At 37.9% G+C, this 26,825-nt stretch overlaps 2 protein-coding genes across 2 annotated transcripts in view; both read right to left on the bottom strand.

Moving 5' to 3' along the window:
- Positions 1 to 14,697, bottom strand: part of cnnm2b (cyclin and CBS domain divalent metal cation transport mediator 2b) — a 46,216-nt gene extending 31,519 nt beyond the window's left edge. The window contains exon 1 of the mRNA XM_048197152.1: positions 11,611 to 14,697. Coding sequence (XP_048053109.1) covers positions 11,611 to 13,096 — 1,486 coding nt within the window. The 5' untranslated portion in view covers positions 13,097 to 14,697. The remainder of the gene's footprint in view (positions 1 to 11,610) is intronic.
- A 132-nt stretch (positions 14,698 to 14,829) lies between these two features.
- as3mt (arsenite methyltransferase) lies at positions 14,830 to 24,596 on the bottom strand. Its single transcript, XM_048197157.1, has 11 exons — positions 24,384 to 24,596; positions 24,116 to 24,152; positions 23,866 to 23,993; positions 22,662 to 22,812; positions 20,971 to 21,107; positions 20,440 to 20,509; positions 20,138 to 20,219; positions 19,865 to 19,996; positions 18,839 to 18,981; positions 18,016 to 18,147; positions 14,830 to 15,303 (listed from the first exon to the last, which is right to left on the bottom strand). Exons 1-11 carry the CDS (start codon positions 24,407 to 24,409, stop codon positions 15,199 to 15,201), a joined length of 1,143 nt encoding a protein of 380 aa, XP_048053114.1. The 5' UTR covers positions 24,410 to 24,596; the 3' UTR covers positions 14,830 to 15,198.
- Positions 24,597 to 26,825: the final 2,229 nt, after the last annotated feature.

Below are 26,825 nucleotides of genomic sequence, written 5' to 3'. Positions count from 1 at the left end.
TCTTTCTTCTGTTGAACACAAAAGGAGATATTTTGAAGAACTTTTTGAACCAACAAAAATTAAAGCCCATTGACTTCCATGACGAAAAAAAAAACCTAGCTGAGACATTTCTCAAAATGTCTTCTTTAATGTTCCACAAAAGAAAGAAAGTCATATAATTTTGTAACAACATGAGGGTGAGTACATCTTAGTACATCCTAAAAACGGGCACAGCCACTGAACTGTGGAGCAGAATATACTGTCATAGTTACTGTTCTGTCTGCATTAGTGAAAGAACTTTGACATTTGATTGTTAACAAAACCAAACATTATGAATATAATTCGTTTTCAGTATTTAAAATTGGAGTCAGTTCTGACTAAGGAGCAGTTCTCAGCCCCGCTATACTCACTTTGAACAAAAATTTAAACACAATCAGGCCAAAACGAAGTTTGTTTTGGGAGTATGAAACAGCTTGCCAAAGTGAACTTTCTGGAAATGTTTGCTCCAGCTGGTAAACACCTTCAAACTGGAATTGGTCAGTGGCACAGACAGTGGCATTGACGTTTCTTTTGTTCATTCGTTCGAGGTCAAACGTTGGCGACTAAACACATGAACCCACTTCAATAGTACATTGAGTTGCAATTTTTGCATGTTCTTATTAATAAGTGATTTGAAGAAACGATCATTTTTCCTGACCAATTCACTCAAATGAAATGCATCTTTTGATTGAAATGGGCAAATGAGTAAATGAAGACAGTATTTTATTTCTAGGCAAACAATCCCTTAAAACATGTGAATGTGTATCTATTAGCTATGGTAATGAAACACTGTTTGGTACATGCAAATGTGCATGTTTTCAATCCAAGCCAAATAAGATGCAAATTATAACTGATACTACAATGAAAACAATTCAGTGTGGCTGGACTCCATTAAGATAAAAGCAAAATAAGAAAAGAAAGGTTTTTAACTGTCATGCCTACATGCAGAGGTTAATTAATTAAAATTAAATTAAATATTAAATTAAATTAAAGCTTTAACAAACTGTATTGTCTTTCAATTTCAAATTACAAAAACACTTTGGCATTCTAAGTAAAAGGTGAACATAAAACAAGTATTATACACTTTGTGCAACTGATGGTGAAATATAATAGATGCAAGTAAGAGCCAGCCTACTACAACCATGCATTTTTAGGCCTCACATGATAAACTGCTTAATGTGAGTTAAGTTTAGTCATGTCTTTATCTGACACTGGCACTGTATTTTATAAACCTCCATGGAAGTACCCGTTTGGCATGGCTGTTTTTCCTCTCACTAAGAGAGGAAGAGAGAACTGCTTACCGCAATCAATGATGCCAGCCAGAGCTCTTCTGGTTGGAAGGCTTCCATGCCAGAGCATTAGGCAAGGGTTTGTGTCGCTTGTAATTTACGACATTGAGGGAAACGGGCAAAAGGACAATATGGGAGGGGGGTCGGGGGGAGGGGGCATGGCACGGAAGCCTTGGGAATGCCAGGGGGCAGTTTTGAAACCCAAGTGGGTTCTGCAGCTTTGAATGTTTTGTGAAGTAGATGGCAGAGAGAAAGAGTGAGAAAGGCAGAGGAAGGAGAGTTAAGAAGAGAAGTGTTATGTTGAATTTGCTTGATCTTTAATTACAGTAAAGCAGGGAACTGGATCCAAATTTTCTTTCCAAGAATTGAAGTACAGTGGCAGACCTTAATTTGAGCTTAAAGGGAGTCTCAAAACACAGCATTAGTGACATAATATTCCTCTGATATTCACAAAGTATAATGAACTATGAAAACTAAAAAAAAAAAAAAAAGAAAAAGAAAAAGAAAAAGAATAAAAACTAAAAATAGCTACATAAAACCCTTTTAACTTAAAACCTTATAACTCTGAACATGAACAATCTGTCCTCCCAAAAATATTACAAACTGTAAATAATAACATCCAAAAAGTATTTTTGGAAAGCACATGTTTCCGTTTGTATTTTTCTGGAAGGTTTCCAGTTTCCAAGCGGAGACAGATTAATGAGTGAGGATACAAGCAGACGTCTGAATCAGAGAACAATCCGATTGCATAATAGTCAGGAAAAATAAAAGGCCATTACTCAGCACTCAATCTTTCATTTGACCAAGACTCACTCAACCTAATTCTATTAGAAGTGATTCTGCCAAACAACTTCTAAATCGTTATTTCGAAACACTCAAACATTGAGTACAACATCAATATGTTTGTTATCTTGTTAAAATGAACAAGACACAACAAAAGCTAGTAATGCTAGATCAGACGGACTTTGTTGAGGTACTGGCACTACTAAGTTGTTTTACTAATCGGTTTTAAGGCCATTTCATGTTCATGTACCAGAATTTGAGGAATGTAGGCCATTTGAAAAGCCACGTCTTAGCATGCGCTTGAGCTGCACACATGGAATGACAATAGAGAGCATGCTCACTAACATTTAACCCTCCTGACAGAACTGACTACTACTACTACTACAAGCTGACAGCTTGACAAAATCAAAATAACACATCACAACAACAGCACTTTAATTCTGAGTATATGAATATAGCAGCCAAAGCATTTAAAGTTGGCATGAAACTGAAGTTGCATTCATTTTTTCTTCCCTATTGTCACAAACATCTAAGTGAAACGGCATCTTGAATGAGGAAAAATGTAGGATGGGACTTCATTTTGTCCATCGGGAATTGATTGGATTATTGTGGTTTGCTATTGCTCTGATCTCATGCGAGTGACAGTTTGTCCCTTCCTTGCACCAGTAAACACGTCATTAAAGAAGAGACAGGATGTCGTTGTGGAGGGAGGGGAAGTTATTTTAATGGGAGTTATGCGCAACAAACGTCCGTATTCTGTAAAACAGGTTGCATCGTTGCCCATTCAAGTCTTTTGTACTTGCTTCATTAAATATAGAGCTGCTACTCAAGGTGCCTTCAAAAGAGTGAGCAAAGATAAGCATAACCGATGGCCATCGCATATGTATATTGATACATTTTTTCTTCTCACTAACATGCAGATATTAAAATCAAATAAAAAGGCAACAATAAATATAATAAGCTAGGTTAGCTGATTACCTTAAAAGTCCATCTTGTCGTCAGTTCACACTGCTGCTCACACTTTCTCCGATAAGCGGATGCGACAAGACTTGTTTTCCCATTTGATCATGTGAAGTTCAACATAAAGCCTATTAAAATTACAAGGGCACATGAATTAAAGGCTTTGAGACAATTAAAGTCACAGTTCCAATAACTTAAAAGAGAACCCTTTCTAAAAGAGTCATTTCTGCTGACTCTGAAAATCACCAGGAGAAAGATGCCCAAAGTTCCTGATCATCTGGTGTGAACATGCCATAGACCTGCTGCAGGGAGGCCTGAGGACTGCAGATGTGGTCAGAGCAATAAACTGCAATATAATATGTGTAACGTGTCCATAATGTAAGACGCCTGACACAGTGCTACAGGGAGACAAAAAGGACAGCTGATCATCCTTACAGTGCCAAACCACATGTAATCATACGTCATATGTCCCCCCCAGATGCTCAGCGCTGCACTCGTTGTGTTCTGTCTACCGGTTTGTAATTTCCATAGCATGAAGCTAAGATCTTACGGATTTATGAACTGACATTTGTTATGATATCCGCTTCAAACACTACAGTGCTCATGATAACTTTCGTTAACTCTACAATTAGCAAATCCACTTCACCAGCCAATTACTCTTTGACAGCAATGCCATAGAAATATACAGAGCTACTGCAAAAAGAGACGTTCAAACATTAGATGGCTGTACGCTTGTTTCTCTGCATCATAAGGTCTATACACAGAGTATGCGTGATTGCGAATTTGAAAGTGAAAGTAAATAGCGAACGTGCATTCGAGAGTGATTTCAATACCCCGCATATTGATAGCGGCTCCCTGATGCCAGCAAATTATATACAATATAATTACGCAACTATATAATTACGAGAACAAAAAAACATTGAAATACATTTTTTACTCCCATCACATTTTCTTTTCCATTACTGTGACAAGCAGGGTGGGTGAGAGCCGTGAGGGAACAGTGCGTGAGGGAATGCCTCGAGTCTCTCACAGAGGAGCTCCGGAAGCATAAAAGGAGGAGCGACAACAGTGAAGGAAGAGAGAGGACCAGGCCTGGACTTTATTTTATGTTTTATTATGTTTGTGACCCTCGCGGACGTCTGCCGGCATTACTTTCGTTTTGTATTCATTAATTTTGGAATTAAAGTTTTGTTAAACGTTCGCCGGTTTCCGCCTCCTTCTTCCCGTACATACGAACTACGTTACATTGGTGCCGAAACCCGGGAGGAAGGAGGGACATGCTGTCGAAGAGCCCTCGCTGCTGAGGGGGATCACGGTGCTGCGGAGTTCGGGCAGCGCGGGAGTGTGAAGACCGCGAGAGGCTGCCCGAGGTGGTGGTACTGGTGCCTAGTGACAGGTGGGACGGAGAGCTCGCTGTCGTGCTCCTAGGACGAGGTGGGGTGGCTGCCGTCCAAGAGGGAGCGGAGGTGTCGCCGCCGTTCGCCATGGGCTGGAGCCTGCTGCCGTTCGCCATGAAGGGGAGGAGCAGGGAACGGCGGACTCGCTGCCGGCTGCCCTCAGTTGGAGGAGCCATCGCGGATTGAGCCGTCCACCGAGCGTCCAGTACCATCGCATGGCACCGCGAGGAAGAGCCTCTCGGCTGGCTGAGGACCGAGTGGCAGTTTGTCTGGGAACCGGACCAAGAATTTTTTTTCTCTTTTTCCTCTCTCCCCTCTCTCGTTCTGTCGCTCCCCTTGCTTCCGTCTCCTTTCTCTTGTCTCATCTGTCCTTACCCCCAGGTGCTGCGGCCGCCGAGACAGGCTCCGGGGGGGAGTAGAGTGCAGTCTCGGGAGTACCCCCCGGCCTGCGAGCAGGGCAGGCGAGAGCCGTGAGGGAACGGCTCGAGTCTCTCACAGAGGAGCTCCGGAAGCATAAAAGGAGGAGCGACGACAGTGAAGGAAGAGACAGGACCAGGCCTGGACTTTATTTTATGTTGTATTATGTTTGTGACCCTCGCGGACGTCTGCTGGCATTACTTTCGTTTTGTATTCGTTAATTTTGGAATTAAAGTTTTGTTAAACGTTCGCCAGTTCCCGCCTCCTTCTTCCCGTACATACGAACTACGTTACATTGGTGCCGAAACCCGGGAGGAAGGAGGGACATGCTGTCGAAGAGCCCTCGCTGCTGAGGGGGATCACGGTGCTGCAGAGTTCGGGCAGCGCGGGAGTGTGAAGACCGCGAGAGGCTGCCCGAGGTGTTGGTACTGGTGCCTAGTGACAGGTGGGACGGAGAGCTCGCTGTCGTGCTCCTAGGACGAGGTGGGGTGGCTGCCGTCCAAGAGGGAGCGGAGGAGTCGCCGCCGTTCGCCATGGGCTGAAGCCTGCTGCCGTTCGCCATGAGCGGCAGTGTGTCTGGGAACCGGACCAAGAATTTTTTTTCTCTTTTTCCTCTCTCCCCTCTCTCATTCTGTCGCTCCCCTTGCTTCCGTCTCCTTTCTCTTGTCTCATCTGTCCTTACCCCCAGGTGCTGCGAGGGCGGGCGAGAGCCGTGAGGGAACGGCTCGAGTCTCTCACAGAGGAGCTCCGGAAGCATAAAAGGAGGAGCGACGACAGTGAAGGACGAGAGAGGACCAGGCCTGGACTTTATTTTATGTTTTATTTTTTTTGTGCGGAAGTCTGCCGGCATTACTTTTGTTTTGTATTCGTTTATTTTGGAATTAAAGTTTTGTTAAACGTTCGCCGGTTCCCGCCTCCTTCTTCCCGTACATACGAACTACATTACAATAACCATGTCCCTTTAGGGGCTCCATAGAATATGTCATTTCTCTCGTGTATACTTTTTTGGCCAATATGACCAAAATCTTATTTAATATGAGTCTAAGTGTTCAAAGGGGATCCCACACACTGCATCCAGCAGAGTTCCTGCCAATTTGACGCCACATAATTCCCACATAACACCAGCTAAAGCAAGTGTTACAAAGTACTGTATATGCTCCAACATCAAAGCAGAAATCACTACACTGGTTGATTGCTTATCAGGTGAACAATGTCAAAATTGAAGATGCGGGGTGCCACAAAAATGAATCTGATTTCATTGAAAAGGATGTTATTTGGATCAAGCATAAAAGTAAAAGAAGGAGGGATGTCATCTATTATGAGACATAATGCAGCCATAACTAGGCCAAGTGAAGTGAAAAAGAATTCCCACGTTAAAACAAGAGAGAAAGGAGGTTGCTGAAACTGAATTAAGCATAGATTGGCCTACATTAGCAGGCGGGTGGATTGGTTCAATACGTGCAAGAACTCATGTGGAGGCCAACCACCTTTAGTGGCCCTGCGTTACAATAATACAGCAAGTGCTGTACTGTAAATGAACTACTGTGGTTTATGACATCTATAGATGTCACTACTGATAACATGCAAGGTGCAAACTAATATGCAGGCTTTTTTGAACATTTGTGATATATTTTGAAGGTATAACAACATGAATATGAGATAAGATGAAGTAAGTCTCTTAATTACAGATTCCTATAACCATAATGACAAAAACATGATCACAAAACACACATTTTGGAGATGAGTGTGGAAAGAACCAAAGGGCCAAGAGTTCATCCGCATGATTTAAAATGATAACAGATCTTCCTATCTCGTATAAATTAACAGATTGATCACCTCAAGTGTGTGATAGCAATGCTAGCACTGAACCAAGTCATATTGGAGGGTTAGTGAGTTCAAAAGAGTTAGGCTAAAATGTACTTTGTCTTTACGTACTTTGTTCTATCGGTTTTCAGCGAATGTTTTCTACATCCTTCTGCAGCTAAATGAGTTTGATGAAGCAAGTACTACAAAGAAGACAGTAACCTGTTTCTGTACTAGATAAAGCACTAAATTAATTGACAAGATGTTTGCTGAGATTTGATGAAGCACGATGAAAGCATCTAAAGTGCTGGTCAGGATCTGTTCTTGCTTCCATCTGTAGTTTTTTTGTTTTTAAATGTAAGCATGAACTAGACGGACGTCTTTGCCTGCTGCAACAAATCTTGTTTTTTTTTTTTTCAGCATCTTGTGCCGTGAGTGTTGCATTTTTATAAATGAAAAAAAAAAAAGATTAACTTTAAAAAAAAAAGTTGTATAGTGTTCCATTCCTTTGGATATTAAATGACCCCTAAAAATGTAAGTTCAGGGATCAAATATGGATTTTGTTTGTTGGCCAACTGGGCCAGTAATTCTGATTTTTACTTGCCCTGCTACAAAAGAATGATTTTTATGTTTAACAAGCCACTTTTATAATTAGAGAAATACTAAAATTTGTCCTTATATGATGAAGGGAAAGCCAAAAATGTTGATCCAAACATGGCGGAAAGATATTTAAATACACATACTTTGTATACATCACATATGGTAAACACGGTATCACGTGTGCATCATGCTCTAGAACAAACCTTGTTGGATCGTGTGCATGACACACACGTTTGAGCATGTTATGTGCTCTGTGTATGTGTCAATCATTGTTTAGATGTAAATAAAAGCTTAAATTAAATCTGTTCATATAAAGCGATCATATCTCTTCACAAGACTTGGATTAAACTGCTCGATTCATATTGATGCCTTTGTGACCTTTTCTGACCTGGACATAAAAAAATATTTTAATTTGTGTTTTGAAGATTAACCAAACTCTTGTGGGTTTAAAACGACATGAATAAGAGCGAGTAATTGATGACAGAATTTTCTTTTTTCTTCTTCTTCTTCTTTTTTTTTGGGGGGGGGTTTCTTAAAAATACATTTGTTCAATATTTCTTTTTTAATTAATCAATTAATTATTATTTTTTTAAGAATATGCTACAAGCTGGAAATTGAATAGCTATAAATAAGAATGTTTTTTTTATCTCCAAAAAAACACATTCTTACTTATGCTTCTGAGACAAATTTGACAAAACCCCATATTTATTCATCTTTGTGACAAATCAGCACAATTTGCAACAAAAACATGGAATACATTGCAGAAAAAGTTTGTAATGTATAAAACAAATTATGTACAAGATCAATGATCGCAAAATGTACTGAATGCAACGCTGCACTGACATTTTTCTCAGCTGTCTCACATTGACCCCTGGCCAATGGGAAAACCTTATTGTTGAGCCCTTAAAGGGTTAGTTCACCCAAAAATGAAAATTCTGTCATTAATTACTCACCCTCATGCCGTTCCACACCCGTAAGACCTTTGTTAATCTTCGGAACACAAATTAAGATATTTTTGTTGAAATCCGATGGCTCAGTGAGGCCTCCATAGACAGCAATGACATTTCCTCTCTCAAGATCCATAAAGGTACTTTAAATCAGTTCATGTGAGTACAGTGGTTTAATATTAATATTATAAAGCGACGAGAATATTTTTGGTGCACCAAAAAAACAAAATAACGACTTATATAGTGATGGCCGATTTCAAAACACTGCTTCAGGAAGCTTCAGAGTGTTATGAATCAGTGGTTCGGAGCGCCAAAGTCACGTGATTTCAGCAGTTTGACACGCGATCCAAATCATGATTCGACACGCTGATTCATAATGCTCCGATGCTTCCTGAAGCAGTGTTTTGAAATCGGCTATCACTATATAAGTCGTTATTTTGTTTTTTAGCGCACCAAAAATATTCTCGTCGCTTTATAATATTAATATTGAACCACTGTACTCACATGAACTGATTTAAATATGTTTTTAGTGCATTAATGGATCTTGAGAGAGGAAATGTCATTGCTATGGAGACCTCACTGAGCCATCAGATTTCAACTAAAATATCTTAATTTGTGTTCCGAAGATGAACGAAGGTCTTATGGGTGTGGAACGACATGAGGGTGAGTAATTAATGACATTATTTTCATTTTTGGGTGAACTAACCCTTTAAGTTATTTAAATATTTTTAATCACTAAATATTTAATTCCCCACAAATAAGAAAAAGCAACTCTGTTTAGCATAGGAAATATTTTTACAAATAAACTAACACATAGCCGCATACTAAGAGAGAAAAACAAAATACACACTCAACACATAAGAATCTTTGCAGCAGCAAATGCCTTCTGAACTGCACAGCTTTGGGTTAAGCCCAGATGATGAACAATGCCATTCTCATTAAACACAAAACTGCTGTTTGGCAGGGGTCCCTTTATGACACACTAATTATTTCAATCATAAAGAAACTAGTCTGTAGCTCTAGGAATTTTGGGGCTGACCTTCAAGGTCATGATTGCAGTCAGAAGCCCTTCTCATTCTGACCCTAATTAGTTGACTATTATAAGACATCCGAGTCCATTTTCCTCTGTCAGAATCGAGCATCATCTACCTCACGTTCAAATGCTATCATGTAAGTCGGCTGCAGAAATAATAAAAAAGCAATTTTGCCACTCAAAAAGCAACATCAAAGAGAAACAAATTACACTTTGAAGGTGTGCTTGGCAGGAGTGATATATTTTGTTCCTACTTTGGATGGCTGAGCAGCTCCACAAGAGGCATTAGATTAATTAACACTGACTTACAATACAAAGCACTGAGAGAGTGCTCGAACCACAGCCAGATTGACGTGAAACTTTGTGCCCACTCCCCTAATCAGTCATTAGAATACCAACAGCCAATCGTGAGTTTCCTCTGGAGAGAAGCCAAGAACAAAAGAGTCACAATCATAGCCAAGGTTGCTCAAATTCTTATAATGGCTTTGTATTCTTGTAGTCGCTAAGTCATGTCAACTTTTTAATGCCTTTTCCCATAAAAATTTGAAACGTATAAATGTATCAATACAATATGATAAACTAGTTAATTCTGATATTATGTAAGGTGGTTTGGCTTTAAAATAAAACATCAGGTTTGCAGAGGTGGGTATGCTGTCTAAAATCTTATGAGGCTTTGTCTAATGGAAATTGATAAGGTAATTGGTTATTAATGTTTAGTCTGTATTTTAGAGTTTGATTCACACAATTAAACTTTAAATCTACTCTGTCTTTTTAAAATCTATAGGAGGGATATGCTGTTAAATACTTTTCTCTTACATTTTCTTTTCTAGACACCACAGTAATGACTGTATTAGAACTGTTTTTAGAAATATAAAGACATTTTTGACTACTTAGAAAATTCCCGTCAATACTCTCAACATTTACCCATATAATACAAAATACAGATTGAACTGGCATGTTATTTCATGCATTATGAAGTATTACACCTAATAACCCCCCTGAGTCATCCTTTAGCAACTGTGAGTACACCTGCAGTGTATTTCCATTGCATCACTACATTCTCACCACTGCTGCAAGCATTAACCCTTAGCTATGTGAGGGCACATCGAGATACCGCACTTCCCTGCACTCAAGCACATTGTAATACGTTTGTAGGGTCCTGAGGGCAGCAAGTGAGGTCAAATAGGCTAAATCCGACAACTCAAAATAGTTTTAAATAGTGCAGGAACACTCAAGAAAGAGCAAGCAATGGGTATGGAGAGGAAGTATTTAGCAAACTCTGAAATGGGATGACCATGACTGATAAACTGGACCTTGAAATTGCTATTCACACTGTGAAAAAGTTCACATTATTACAATTACATTATTATAACACTACATATATATATTCAGTCAAACCAAAATTAATTCACCATGAACCTTTCATTCATTATTACAGTTTATTCACTATTATAAAAATGGTAATAAAATATGACAAAATCTCAAAGTTAAACTGTGTCTGAAAAAAATGTATCTTAATTATGTCAGATAACACTTAAGCAAAACATGGTCAGGTCAAAGTGTCTGAATAATTTTTGGCCGAAAATTTTCATCAGTTTTACTGGTAGTCCACTGTATGAAGAATTTTTGGGTATAATATGTCACAGTTTACTTTATTTTTGCTATCCTCACTTACATAAATGAACTATAGTGTCCTGCACCCAATAGTAAAACAAATATAAAATTATATCTAGTGTCTGAATAATTTTTGGTTTGACTGATTCAGTTGATAAGTAGGCTAATCCACATTAAAAATGATCCAAAAAGGTGCAATATGTATTAGTGCAAGTTGCCAGTTTTACTTAAAAAATTTAAGGCAGCATTTAAAGTTTTATCTCAATTTTAGCGAGTTTAAATCATTATAGGTGATGAAAAGTTGGAAGACAGAGGACTTTACAGGATAACATGGGATGAAATGATGATGGAGGACATACCATATATACAGTATGGTATTACATTATTGTAATAATCAATTAATCTAAATATCTAAGTACCATCCTTTAGTAAACTTAATGAATTAACTATGTAGGTTGCCTGCCAGGTCAATGTTTGAATACCTGAATAGACGTGGACAAAACAGCAAAAATTTACTTTTTTGAAGAAAAAGGAATGTTGAATCTGTAAATGAAATCTAGTCGTGCGTAATACAGCCGGTGCGTAAAAGGCACGCGACCCGCCTTGATATAGCTATGACATGCTGATGCATAATAGACTAGCTTTCATATGACAATAAAACTTTTATGCAGCGAAGAATAAAACTGTAGGAAAACACTCAATGTTCAAAGACACGTGTTCAGCATCAGCGCGAGCTAGCGCTTTCTCACCTTTCTTGAACTCCTCCAGCATAGCGTCGAGTTTAGTGTCGTTGAAGACGAAATGTAAGGGATGGCTGTAGAACTTCGTTATCGTCTTCAGCGGGGTGCAGTCGTCGGGATCCACAAACGCAAGGTCCTTCACGAACAGCAAGTCCACGATGTTGGATCTGTCGCCTTCGAATACCGGAATGCGCGTGTAGCCGCTCTCCATGATCTCACTCATGGTGTTGAAGTCGAGCGTGGCGTCGCCGCCGATCATGAAGCAATCGCGCAGCGGGGTCATCACATCTTCCACGGTTTTAGTCCTGAGCTCCAGTGCGCCCTGAATGATGTTTAACTCCTCTTTCACCAAGTCATTATAGGGATCCGTGACCCTCAACATCTCCAAGAGCTTCTCTCGGTTGTACACGGTGCCAATCTCCTGTCCGAGGAGATAATCGAGCAGTTTACTTACCGGATAGGACGCAGGGAAAGTGAGCAGCATGAAGAATTTGGTCAAGAAGATTGTATTCGCACCCACAGCGAGACCGTGTCGTGAACATATAGCCTGAGGCACAATCTCCCCGAATATCACAATGCCAATGGTTGACATCACTACAGCTATCAATCCAGAACCGGCGATATCATCCAACAAAATGGTCAAGGTCGTGTTGACCAGAACATTCCCCAAGAGAAGCGAGCAAAGCAGGTAGTTTCCTTGACTCCTGACGGGTTCGATCTTCCTGGCGTAGTTCTTCTCCTTCTCCGTCCCGCAGTTCTGGACGATCTGGAGCTCCATGGGATCCAGCGCCATCAGACCCAAGTTCAAGCCGCTGAACATGCCCGAGAGGCAGAGCAGCATGGAAATAAAGATGACCTGAAGCCAGAAAGGGAGCAGGAACTTTTTCTCCTCCACCACGATCACTTTGGTGTCCTCTCCATCGTGATAGATCCACGTGGTCTCCGTCCACGGGTCGTGCATGCCAGCCACAGCAGGTGTGGAAGTGGCGATGCACAGGTAGTACGCTTTGCTCCTCTCAGTCTTTCGCAGAGGTTTGACCTCGATTTCAACGATACCAGACGACTTGCGATTTACAATGATGTTGGGTAAGATGAGAATATCTGAAGTCCTGATGCCACAGGGGTGCAAGCCCGACGTGTCCTCCTGACTCTTGTTGTCTCCTGAGGAGCTGTCGATGTTGCCAATCACTCGACTCCTCTCGTGCTCCGTAAAGGCGATTTTGGACCACGTCTCGTTGTTAATGTTTTGCCCGTACACCCTCAATCTCACCCGAGACCTCTCACTGACCCGCAAATAGCCCCTGTCCATGAAGGAAATGTCGTCCGTGTCCTCCAGCCTCAGCCCGATGATGACAGTCTCCTCTCCCCCTCCTTCCTTGCCACTTGTGGGAGTAATTAAATAACTGCTTGCAGTTAAGAAAATCAAAGCAAAGGCTCGGACCCGGCTAAGTGACGCCATTTTTTGAGGGGGTTCTGGAACCGACGGTTCTGCCATGTTGATAATGGACAGCCTCTTGAATGAAAGGGCTTTTAAAAATCAGAGCCAATCCGGCTTCATCTCCGCTGCGCGTCGCCTTGACTTGTGCATCAGGTCTAGCTGAGTCCCACTACGCGGCTGAAACTGATCACACTTCAGCCAGAGCAGCGCGAACTCGTGCCTCTACTGATGTCTCGGTGACAGGCGACCGGGGCAGCCAATCCGGTGGCGCAGCTGGACGGGAGGCGGGGCCTTCGCTGCTGGAACGGCCAATGAGCTCCGTAAACAGTCGCACTTAATGCAAATGAGCGCATACAGAAGTTTCCTCGTGACTGTTTTTGGTGTTTTGAGAAGGGTCTTTGGTGACAGCATCTTTGAATAGTGCCAAGATACACTCAGGGAATGTAATAAATAACGAAACGAGTTTATAGAGAGTTTCTTCAGCAGTAAAGAGTTTATGGACAGCCTGTAGAGACAACCTGAGGACTTTCAGAAAATACATTTGTTTATTTTTCTCTATTTACAATGTCCAACAGTAGGCATTACAGGAAAATTCTGTAATTTTCCCCAAATTATATTGTATCTGATAGCATTCTGTGGTGGAAATTCATTTTAAATGTTTTTGAGAAACAAATGAATGTACTCTAAATTAAACTGCTTGAAATGATACACACAACAAACAATCTACAAATAACAGATATTTGCCTTGGTTTTTCTTTGATCATCTCAAAAATTCTCTTTGGTAACCAGTACACTTAAAAAAAAAAAAAAATGTATAGGGGAAAAATTGTTGGCTGTGCTGGAAATTATGCCACACAGAGGAACAGTATAATTTGTTTAAAAAAATGAAATGAAATTGTTGTATGATTGTTACAATTATGAAAAATTACTATCTCCTATATAATTGCAGGGGCTTTTTTCTAAAAGAAGAGAAAAGGAAAAGTAGGTGGGAAATGGGATCACATGTCCCTGGTCGGGCTCTCGGGGACCCAAATGTCCAGAGCATGTGCACAGCCAGTTCTCCACAGATCTTGCAATAATTCATATCTTTATGTTGCATTGAAAGTTTGGATCTGGGACAAGGGCAAAACAATAAAATCTACACATAACAAGCATTTAAAAAGTAGCCAAAAGGTGTGACGGGGGGAAAAAAAGTTTAAAAATATCAGTTATCAACCCTGAGACACAAACGTTCTCATTTGAAGAAACGCTACAATTCAGACATATTGAACAATATGATTTAGTCCTCTTTCATCCTAACGGAAATGAGCAAAGCTATACATTTATTGTGATTACTCAAAGACTTATAATAGGTAACTATTTACCTTATATAGATAAGACAGGGATTAGAGGGATCTTGAGAAATGCAAGGGGTGCAAAACCTATGAAAGGATGTAAAAATAATCATGGAGTCAGATCGCACAGAGTGAACATTTTATCATCATCAGGGCCAGAGATCAATCCAGACAAGGGAAGTTGATTGATTATAAACTATTTCATAATCCTATACAATCTTCACAGGTGGTTTTACATATTAAGTAAATCAGAGAGAATATTTATGTTGAAAAGCTCTACAACGGAATTCTGAACACGATTCCTTAAGTTTCTATAACCTCGAAATATGTTGTGAAATTAAGGAATGGGGCTAAATTACATTTAATAAAAGGTGATTTGCATTTTAGTATTATTAAATTATACCGTATATCACAGAGACCATGAATATCCTCCAGCTGAAAGTAAATAGCCAGGCAGTCAGGACAAACATTTTTATTACAGCAGCAGAAAAAGTGATTTGATTACAAAAGTTCAATAAACCATGAGTGTTCAGTTAGATTATATCTGTCAATACAATAAAGATACAATAAAGATTACATCTGGCAGATGAATGCTTAAGATTATGCAACTATATAGACCTGTGTGATGCACTAGATATTGATAATCAATATGATTAAAATGTATGCAAAACAATCACAATATAATGATCAAATTATGAATAATGTTATATGTACATATCATTGATTTAAAATATATATATATATCAGAGTTAGAAATTACATATGATAATCAATAATTTGTTCTTTTCAAATCATAAGCAAAACTGCTTTTAAATGAGCCAAGATTCATTTGCAGCATGATTCCTGGTCTGCACAGCACCCCCCAGTGGAAGGAGTTACACTTGCACTGCCCAATTGCTGGACCAGTTCAAAGGGATTCATTGACACTGCCTGAAGAGAGAGGAATATACTCAGTGTTTGGAAGTAAAGTAATTTACATTCGTCATAATTTATAGTTACTTGGTTCCACAGTACTCAATGACACAGAGCATTTAGATGGATTCATTATGCAACTGCAGCCCATATACCATCAGTATGTTAAAGTTTCTTGCATTCAGGGACCGAATAAGATGATGGAATGTTCTATAATGAATGCAAAACAATATATATATATATATAGCCTTTAACAAGGTCCCTTACAAGGGGACCATCACATATGGGGTGCTGGGGCATCAAGAAGTTTGAAAACCTGGGTCTAAAACAACAGAAACAGCATCAATCTGGATGCAACACTTCCCTATTACACTTTCAAATCAGACAACACTAACACTTAAACATAATAGAGATAATAGGGCAAAGAACATGCCCATTCCTTATTTACTATGTAAACATAGCCTTGTTTTGGTTTACAGTATTAAAAAAGATTTGATTAATACAGAACTTATGACATAAGTACGGAAGACGATTAGGGCCAAGCAATAATAAAAAAATAAAACCATCTCAAGATTAAAATTGTTAAATTTCGAGAAAAAACTCGTTAAATTTCGAGAAAAAACTCGAAATAAAATGTTGAGAATAAACTCGTTAAATTACGAGAAAAAACTAGTTAAATTTCAAGAAAAAAGTCGAGATAAAATGTTGAGAATAAACTCGTTAAATTACGAGAAAAAACTCGTTAAATTTCGAGAAAAAAGTCGAGATAAAATGTTGAGAATAAAGTCATTAAATTATGAGAAAAAAGTCGTTAAATTATGAGAACATTCGTAATTTAACGAATTTATTCTCGTAATTTAACGACTTTTTTCTTATAATTTAATGACTTTATTCTCAACATTTTATCTCGACTTTTTTCTCGAAATTTAACAACATTTTTCTCATAATTTAACGAATTTGTTCTCATAATTTAACAACTTTTTTTCTCGTAATTTAATGACTTTATTCTCAACATTTTATCTCGACTTTTTTCTCAAAATTTAACGACATTTTTCTCATAATTTAACGAATTTGTTCTCGTAATTTAATGACTTTATTCTCAAATTTTATCTCGAATTTTTTCCCGAAATTTATCGAATTTTTTTCTCGTAATTTAACAACTTTAATCTCGAGATGGTTTTATTTTTTTATTATTGCTTGGCCCTAATCCTCTTCCGTACCACATATGTCTCTGATATATGGCAATGAGATTATATTTATAGGCTGTCTGTGTGAAAGTAAAAATCCGCTGAAGCATTGAAGGAACCTGTTTAGCTCTTTAGAAGTTTAAGAATCTTTTAGATATTTTTAGAACAATAAAAATGAAACCAAAACAATGGACAAAACAAAAGTACATTTAGCTAAATCTTTAGATCAGAATTTCTAAAAATGGAATAAATCCGATCCAGCCATCAACAGTGAACGTTAAACTGCCTGAAAGATGAACACCCTGAATGATGTTGCAAGTCAATTCTAATAGTCTTTTCTTGTGTTTGCAGACAGAGACTGAATCACCACCAGCACTGATAAGATGGCATTCTTTGTTTGGAAGGGCAGACAATCTTCTGTGGTCAAGGCTTTGTGGTACAGCTGGGTGACCTTGTGTGACTGTGTAGAGAAATCGAAGGCCCAGATATACTCATGGCGAAGTTCTTTTCAGCAGTATACTGTTAGCAAAAATTACGACACTGCCCACACTGCCGAGAGCATCATTTAGATGAATAAGGTAATATGTGCTGCTCACTTTCCTCTCAATAACAAAAACATGCAACAAAAATGACAACAGTGAGAAAAACGCAGTTAACAAAGCATCTGATCATAGCGATGTGGATATGTTTGCACCAGCTCTGCAATTTGGCACTTTATACAAAAGACTGCTTTAAAACAAGCAGCTTTAAAGAAAAGAAAAGAAAAAAAAAAAAAAAACAGTGCCAGTTTCACTTTCAGTTTTGGACTGAACAGAAGAAATGAACCCAAGCAGATTTTCATGTCAAAGAAGGCAAAGCCCCAGAGCACACCCTGTAATCGCCACGGACCAATGATAGTTTGAAGGCGTTTGATTTAGCAAGCTGTTGCGAACTCCTGAAACAAACTTTGTTTTGGCCTGATTTAGTTCGAAATGACGTCACACCAGTTCATTCTTCTATTTCGCTTGAAGTATATCAAGATGACCAACACCTTTGAAGGGACGGTGCTAACTCCTGCGAGGACTTCAGATGACAATCATCTGGATCAACATGCACATTCCCAAATTTCTATATATATTTCAGGAGCTCATTGCTTCTACCTTCAATTAAACAGCTAACAGTGATTGTAAATTAAATTGCCTAAATTATTACATTGTTAGCTAACTGCATTCTCTAAATTGTAACGTTGACATGCATTCTCTGTAAAGCTGCTTTGAAATGATATGTATCGTGAAAAGCGTTATACAAATAAATGTGAATTGAATTGAATATATCGGGCCTTTAGTGGCCAGTAAGAATTATTTTTAATGCTAGATGACAGTTTGATGATAAACACAGTTGTTATTTTGAAAGATGAGTCTAAAATTATAACAAAAATTGATTTTACAACTGAAACTCAAATGGTACATTAAAATACTGTATGCACAGGTGTGATATGCTATAAGTGCATTACTGATAGACAGAAGCTAAGAAAATAAGGCATGATAGGAAATGAGTCACTTACCTTGGGTTTGGCCCAGCATCCTCCAGAAGCGGAAGTGTTCACCCCCTGAGGCTGAAATGTGAATTCTTCAGCAAATCTGGAGTTACTCAAGATGTTGGCCACATCATCATCGACCTCCGTCACTTTATTAGCCTAGACAAAGACCCAAAATTGTCTTGATTATGCTTTTTTACAAAGTACAAGTCTTTCAAAAGTTTGTGATCGGTTTAAAGAAGCCACTTATGCTCACCGAGGCTGATCAAAAATACAGTAGAACTGTAATTTTTTAAAATTCCAGTACTATTTAAAATAACAGTTTTCTATTTTAATCTATTTTGAAATGTAACTAATGTATTATAATTGTCTTTACTGACACCTTTGATCAATTTAATTCATCCTTGCTGAATAGGTATTTATTTCTTTGAAAAAAAAATCCTACTCAATCAAAACTTTTGAATGGCAATATATGTCAGGGTTTTTATGTAACACAAGTAACTTAATAATTGCATGTATATAATTGCATGTGATAAATGTAGTATTTATTGCACATCATTTTCATATATTATCACCATATGATCACCAATCTAGGAATATAAGAAATAGATTAAGATATATTTAAGCTCACATTTACATGACACTTATTATCCAAACAACATAATATTGTCAATATTCAAATAATGCTGAGCCATGGATCATGTTACTAAAACATTACTGTTCATTTATTCAAAAATATTAATCATTACTAATGGGACCAAGCAGAGAAAGAATGTGCAGGATATGATATGCTTTATGAGCTCTGGTGAATAAATAGTTCAGTTCTGATGAACTGGATGTAACTACATACCTTAAAGGTAAACTGGACATCAAACTCGAAACTTTCCTCCACACCTGTAATGTCTCCATTGTACATGACCAGACAGGACTTCTTCTCTGAAACTTTTGGTAACTTGAAGAGCCGGTATGTGGCAGATGCAAATTTGTAGTCACCTAAACAAATTTTACAATTCAAAATGAAACAATAAGTACAGTAACTTTACATAATCAATATGACAAAGGTTAAGGTTTATGCAAATACAGAATGACGTAATGTAATGACTACAAACGGGAGACAAGAGATCAGATGATCAGTCTCCTGTCTGCTACTGTAGACAGTATTAAGTGTCAGCAAGATGGAAAGTGTAATCTTTGCAAAGTATGTTGAGCATGTACAGGGACAACAGAAACAAATTGATGCTCGAAATATATATGTGTCTGAAATTGTGTATGTTTGACAATTAATGTGTGTGTGTGCCCACATAAAATTGTCATTTGTGCTTTCTGAGCAGATAGATGGTTGTAAAGTTATTTTCATTCATCTTTGTTAGGATGCATTACGCACAGGTGTAATTTACATTTTTTCATCCAAAATGATGAATAAATACATAATTTAAGTCTGGTAAAGAAAGTGATATCTGCAGTTGCAGTCACTTCTTAACGTTTTTTTTTTTCCCAAATGAGTAAAATTAGCAATGGAGGCTTGGGCTTTTTCTTACTAAAATACTTCAATGGTGGCAGAAATATAATAGTTCTATAAACAAGAATGTCATTTTTGTTTCATTTTTGTATAAACCATCACTTATTGTATTAATAACATTGTTAATACTGGCAGTAGTTCAGACACAATTTGGCTAGAAAATCTGTTCATTTTTGATCCACTAACAACAAATATTCCAGAAGAAACCAAAGCAGAATCAAACTTTTTTTCTTTTTCTTTTTTTCTTTTCTTTTTTTTTTTTGCAGCAGCAAATACAGAGAAAGTGCAACAGTCTGGAGCCAATTAATTTTTGATTACCATTACAAGGTGGCACATTTCATCATTTTAATGTCTCACCAAGAAGTTTCTCTAGTTCCTTGTTGCCCACAGTGATGACACTAGCAGTAACCAGTCTGGGTTTGCAGAACCCGACCTCTTCAGCCAGTCGTATCAGGTCTTCCCACCACAATGCTCCACTGAGGCACTCACCTGATCGACATATGCAAATAAGCCTATATCATTGTCACTTTTAATTTGTTACATTTAACACAGTGGCACAACTGAAGTTAAATTATACCTTGTAACAATTAGAAAGAAATTAGGCTAATTATGATAAATGTCTTTTCTTACCCCATAACACTTTGTTGGCCTTGAGGTCTTCTGGGATTCTAGCATCACTATAAACATCACTAAAGTACAATTCTCCTCCATCCTAAACACAAAGAAAATCAAAATCCTTTTTGTCTGTTAATGAGATAAATGTACAAAAAAAAGTCCAGTCTCATTTTAAATATAAAAAGTAATGCTTAACAAGTTTTGATAGTTTGATAGTATCTAAGTGTCAGGGATGGGGGGAAAAAATACAACTGAAAAATTAAATAATTGAATTCTGAATGACTCAAAACAATGGTGTGAGTATGAAATAGAATTACCTTCAGTACACGGTAAGCCTCCCTCAGCACACTGGTTTTATCTGGTGACAGGTTCACCACACAGTTTGATCTTTTGAAATAAAAGAAGCAAAACCACCCATTAATTGTCTATTAATGCTAGCTAGTAGTAGAAACTGAACAGACTGCAACTAACATGCTAGTCTTATGAGAATAGAATTTAGAAAAATGGACAAATCTTATGTTTTTTAATGGAATATTGCAGTATTTATTATGAATTCTTTATCCGTGTATATCATTAATTTTTTTAATTAATGTGCTCACGTAATATTTAATCAAATTAACATCCCTTCTCGCTTGTAGCAACATCTCTTCACTGATGATGTCTTTACAGCACGAGGGCGGGACAAACTGTCACTCTCATGAGATCACAGCAATAGCAAACGATCCAATCAATTACTGATGGACAGTGACTCTGATATATGCCACAATAGGGAAGAAATTACAATCACATTCACAACTTTAATTTTATGGCAACTTTGAGGCTACAATTTTGAAACTGTGAAAACTTACATGATGATATCATAGGATTTCTCCTCTAGACCTGCTTCTGCCAAGGCCTCAATGTAACCATGAACAAAGTTCACATTTGGCTTTTTGTAACCAAATCTTTGCATGTGGTAGTCAATGTACATCTGGGCCACCTTAAGCTAAAATAAAACACAAACAAACAAACAAACAAACAAACAAACAAAAACATTTATGTAGTTCACATACTGTTTTTGCCATTACATCTAGGTGACTAGATGTGTTGAATATTTTATTTTTATTTTTATTTTAGGGTGCGTTTACACAACAACGATACGGTTAAAGCGGAGAAGTTTTTCCTTTGAGTTTTCCGCATACGGATAACACCATTGCCAAAACAATCCCCATTCTTACGAATCCATGAAAATGACTAAAAACGCTGTATTCTGCTGGCAGGCCATTAGATGGCGATGAAACACTATAGACCAGGGGTTCCCAAAAACACTCCTGGAGCCTCCTTTTCCTGAAACACACCCATTTCAGGTCTTGGAGTCTCGACTAATGAGCTGATGATCTGAATCAGGTGCGTTTGATTAAGGAGACATGGAAAACATGCAGTGTTGGGGAGGCTCCAGTATTGTGTTTGGGAACCCCTGCTATAGACTGAACATGTAATGCGCATGTGCATGACGCCATTGTTTTCACAGATTCGTGTTTTTGTTGATTACTTTGTTATGTGCACTTTGAAACCCATTCAAAAATGTGCGTTTTCAGGCCACCAAAACGCCATTCTCGTGTAAATGAACACATAAACACATAAAATAGTTTCCGTTTTTAGCTGAAAACAGTGTCGTGTGAACGGACTCTAAGACTCTCAATATTTAATCACTATTAAGGCCCATTCACACAAAGAATGATAACTATAAATATAATGTTATCTACATTAGTGTCCACAACAACACTCAATATTGTTCTATTTATTATAAGCACCCACTACAGTTTTGTTGTCTGCTGCTTTAAATTCTCAAGCTCTTTAAATTAAAGCACTATGAATTCTAACTGAATGTCAATGATTTTATCATCATCAGTTGAAAAAAAAATCATTGCGAAGGTGATTCCAATGATATCGTTATATTTGTGGTGTGGACTCTGCAGAGCAAAATCCCCAGAGTTAAATAAACTCTGCTCAGAAAACATATGGTCCCTCTCTACTTAGAGCTAAAATAACACCGAAGCAGAGTTAAAGTTTATGAGATAATATGCTGTTTGTGGAGTTTTTTAATCAGATCTTGAGAGATTTAATGTCTTTTATTTTAAGTTCATTTCATCTAAGGCTGTGGCTGGAAGTGATTATGCTTGTTAACAGCAGGTGTTCATCACTAATGCTCAATAATAACTTAATCACTTAATTATCTCATTAACTTTAACTCTGCTTCAGTGTTACTTTAATACTATATAGAGAGGGACCAAATATAATCTGAGCAGAGTTGATTTAACTCTGGGGATTTTGCTGTGTGCAAAGATTTTACATTTAGAATGATTTTTAAAACTATATCATTATTGTCCTTGGTGTGAACAGGCCTGTAATCTCATAATTTGTTTGGACAAAACTAAACAGGTTTTGCCTTTTGAATCGAAAGGAACTGAAATATAAAACAAGCACAAAATTACTCATTCACGGTGTACATTATTATCTAAAACCATGTAACCCTAATCTGAACTTCAAAGGGATATACCTGATCTTCAGTCATGTCGATGCCTGTGACGTGTCCTTTCTCTCCCACAAGCTGGCTGAGCATGTAGCAATCCCGTCCACTTCCACAGCCAAGATCAAGCACCTTGCAGCCCTCCAGACACTCAGGGACCACCAGACCACAGCCATAGTACCTGAGAGGATGGAAACTATTTATAATTCCACCAAGGGCTCAGCATTGAAACATGGTGAAAGGTTAGATGAAAAAATGCAAAACAAAAAAAAAAGGTCAGACGTATCATCAGAATAAAGTATATTATAAACTGTTATAAGACAAGGTCTAAGCAGTCAATTTAAAAAGAAAATCTAAAAGTTGGCTTTTCATTCAATTATTTTACATACAATTATATTCATTATATCAAGTGACCCTATTAAGCCCACTCAAATCAAGTTTCATAGGCTACATACATACATTATATATATATATATATATATATATATATATATATATATATATATATATATATATATATATATATATATTTTATATAGATGGGACAAAATTGTTGGTACCCTTGATAAATATGATCAAAGATGACTGTAATAATTTATCTGCAAAAATCTAACCTTTCATTGAAGGAAAAGAATTGTTTTTCTCCAAAACACCTTGGTCACAATTATTGGCACCCCTAGATTTTTTTAAAATATCTCTGAAGTATATTCCCAGTCATATTTACATTTTTTAGCACACCAGGGTGATCATGAACATGAAATTGTCCAGCCATGACTTCCTGTTCCACAGGAATATAAATATGAGGAAACACAAAGGCCAAATTCCCGTAGTCATTCATCATAATGAGTAAAACCAAAGAATATAGTTCTGATGTGCAGCAAAAGATCGTTGAGCTTCACAAAATATAAAGTGGCTGTAAGAAAATAGCTAAAGCATTGAAAATCCCCATTTCCACTACCAGGACAATAATTAAGAATTTCCAATCAACTAAAGATGTTACAAATCTGCCTGGAAGAGGACATGTGTCTAAATCGCCCATCAATAGGTATAATAAAAGTTTGAGTTTTTCATTTTTTTTTTTTTTTTTAAATAACTATTTATATTATGAATACATTAAATTAAATCAAAAGTGACAGTAAAGACTTTCGTAATGTTACAAAAGATTTGTATTTCAAATAAAAGCTCTTCTTTTGAATTTTCTATTCAGCGGGGGAAAAAATGAATAGAACCTCACTTTGCAACGACATCTGGATGGATCTCAGCAATCACTCTCCTCACGTATGCAGGGACAGCCTTGGCTGACGGAACACAGGCATTGCTCTTCAGGTCAGATGTCTGCTTCAGTGTCTTACTATAGTACTCCTGTATTAATGGCGCGAAGAAAATTCAAATCTTATCATAATGTATTTATTTATTTGTTTATTTAATAGCCCAATAAAGTCAACAAAAGTGTTTTGTTTTTTAATGTTTTCAAAAATACATACCTTCACGTCATTGTAGACACTTGTAACAGCCTTGTTACTGTGAACAATAATTAAAAACTGTACTGAGACTAGTTGAATTTGTTACAGAATATCTTACTACAGCAAAACTGGACGACTCGCGAATACATTTTTGTCGCTATGTAATATCTATTTTGTTATTGTTATTACAAAATAAAAGCTCAGTTACTTTGCTAGCTTGAATGATGCTGCAAATCACATTGTAAAATATTCGAGTAGCCTACTGAGCAACATTAAAAATAAGTTTTACCTGGCTGCTGAAGGTGCGTCTGCCATGATTATATGCGGAAAATGTGTTTTGTCCTATCTGGGTTACGGTAGTTTGACAGGTTCAGTTCAGCCAATCAGTGAGCAGTATACTGCAGCCCACTCATGCAGCAGAGGAGTGATGATGACAGAGTGAACTGTCATGATGATGATGCATGCAGTGCCGGAGTAAATGATTAATATAAAGTAATTAAGAGGACTGCTATGGGTTTACTTTCACTAGTCGAGATCAGACTTGACATTAATATGTTAACAAAATACTACAGTGTGGTTATTTAAAATAAAGTATAAAATAGTTCCTTGTTAATGTAACGTTAGTTCTGATTGTTGATTGTTGATGTGATTATTCAACAGGGTACTAATGCCCGCTTTTGAGTTGCTACTTTCAAATATATTTTTTACTACTACTGTTATTATTATACTATCATATTGGGCTCTATGTTCGTGATAAATTATTATTAACATAACAGATATTTTAAAATTCAACGATTGTTCTCGAAGAGCGCTCTCTACAGGTCATGCACATGGTTATTTCATGATAGAACAACAATAATGCAAACTTCCCCAATTTTGATAGGATGAGCTATTCTCGTATTTTAAACAATGTGATATAATTAGATAAAAAAATAAATTAAATGATTCGAGAGCCGAGATACTTTTTATGAGGGACTTTTATTTTGGCACGTTGGATTTTCTGCATTTCCAGTAGATGGAGTGGGTACACAACACAATGATTTTTAGAGCTATTATTAAGATTCCAAGAAGTATCAAAGGTCATTTTAATCAGGAATTCTAAGATAACGGTGTGAGGAAAAAAAAGCTTCTTATCTGATTCCATTCTCATAAAATAGGTTCACATTTTGTTGCATACACTCTAAAAATGCTGGGTTCAACCTGTTGGGTAAATTTAAATGGCTAATTAACTTAGGGCTGTCTAAACTTGGTCCTGGAGGGCCACTGTTTTGCAGAGTTTAGCTCCAGCTTACCACAACACACCTGCCTGGAAGTTTCCTGTATGTCTAAAAACATTGATTATCTGGTTCAGGTGTGTTTAATTGGGGTTGGAACTAAACTCTGCAGGACAGTGGCCCTCGAGGAGCAGGATTGGACACCCCTGACTGTTTATATAAAGTTAATATATCGAGCTTCGATTTTCAATGAAATCGATTTAAAAATGGCAGAATAATTGTGATGTGCAAATGAAAGTCACATTCACATTACATTACAATCATTTCAATGACTCATCACTGGTTCAGTATGTCTTTATCAACATGATCTCATGAGAATACGTGTGTATTTTTACGTAAAGTGTGGTTTTGTGTCTTTGAAAGTTACGTATTAATACTTATACGTTTTAATGAAACCAGGCTGGTTCATACATAAGCACAAAGGTGGGAGTTTCTGTACAGCCCCTGTGCCTTTTTGTCTACAGTGGTGCTGTGTAGTTGCACATCTCTCCACATGGGGCCCCTCAGTCCCAGGACCAGATAGTGTAAAGGCCAGAACACACCAAGCCGACACCGACGAACTAGTGGCGACGAAAGCAGACTGCGGGGTTGGCTCACGTTGGCAGCATTTGGGTCCAAAGTTGCCCTGACACACCAAACCGACGTTAAACAGCCGACGGCCAAGTAGCAGTTCTGTGCCTGCGTGAGATGAAATGCCTTTCCGAACCAGCAGGCGGCAGTATCTGAACAGCCAATCAGAATGATCAGGTGGCCTGACGAACCAACATTTCAACATTTCGAATCGGCCGAAAAAAAAGCAGACGAGGACCAACTTCAGCCGACGGTGCGGAACACACTGAGAAAACTTAGTCGGCCGACGAACAAAAACTGCCCGACGGCCGACCGTCGGTTTGGTGTGTTCCTGCCTTATAACAACAGTCTGGCTCTGGGGATCCTTTCTGTGCAGTAAGCCTTTTCCCAATAATGCATTTAGCTTCAGTTTTTGAAGAACTTTGCATTATGGTTCAAGAAGAAATGTTGCGTGACTGAGCTAGACATACACTGTATTGCCAAAAGTATTGGGACACCCCTCCAAATCATTGAATTCAGGTGTTCCAATCGCTTCCATGGCCACAGGTGTATAAAATTAAGCACCTAGGCATGCAGACTGCTTCTACAAACATTTGTGAATGGATCATTACTAAATATTCCACAGTCAACTGTTAGTGGTATCATAACAAACTGGAAGCAATTGGGAACAACAGCAACTCAGCCACAAAGTGGTAGACCACATAAAACAACAGACCGTGGTCAGCGCATGCCGAGGTGCACAGTGTGCAGAGGCCAATAGCTATAGACCTCCAAACTTCGTGTGGCTTTCAGATTAGCTCAAGAACAGTACGCCGAGCAGCTGCATCCAAGCCTTAAGTGCAATGCAAAGCGTTGGATGCAGTGGTGTAAATCACGCCGCCACTGGA

Source organism: Megalobrama amblycephala, linkage group LG7 (assembly GCF_018812025.1).
Source record: "Megalobrama amblycephala isolate DHTTF-2021 linkage group LG7, ASM1881202v1, whole genome shotgun sequence".
Classification (NCBI taxonomy): domain Eukaryota; kingdom Metazoa; phylum Chordata; class Actinopteri; order Cypriniformes; family Xenocyprididae; genus Megalobrama; species Megalobrama amblycephala.
Note: the sequence above shows the minus strand (reverse complement) of the source record. Positions and strands in the feature narration are given on the sequence as shown.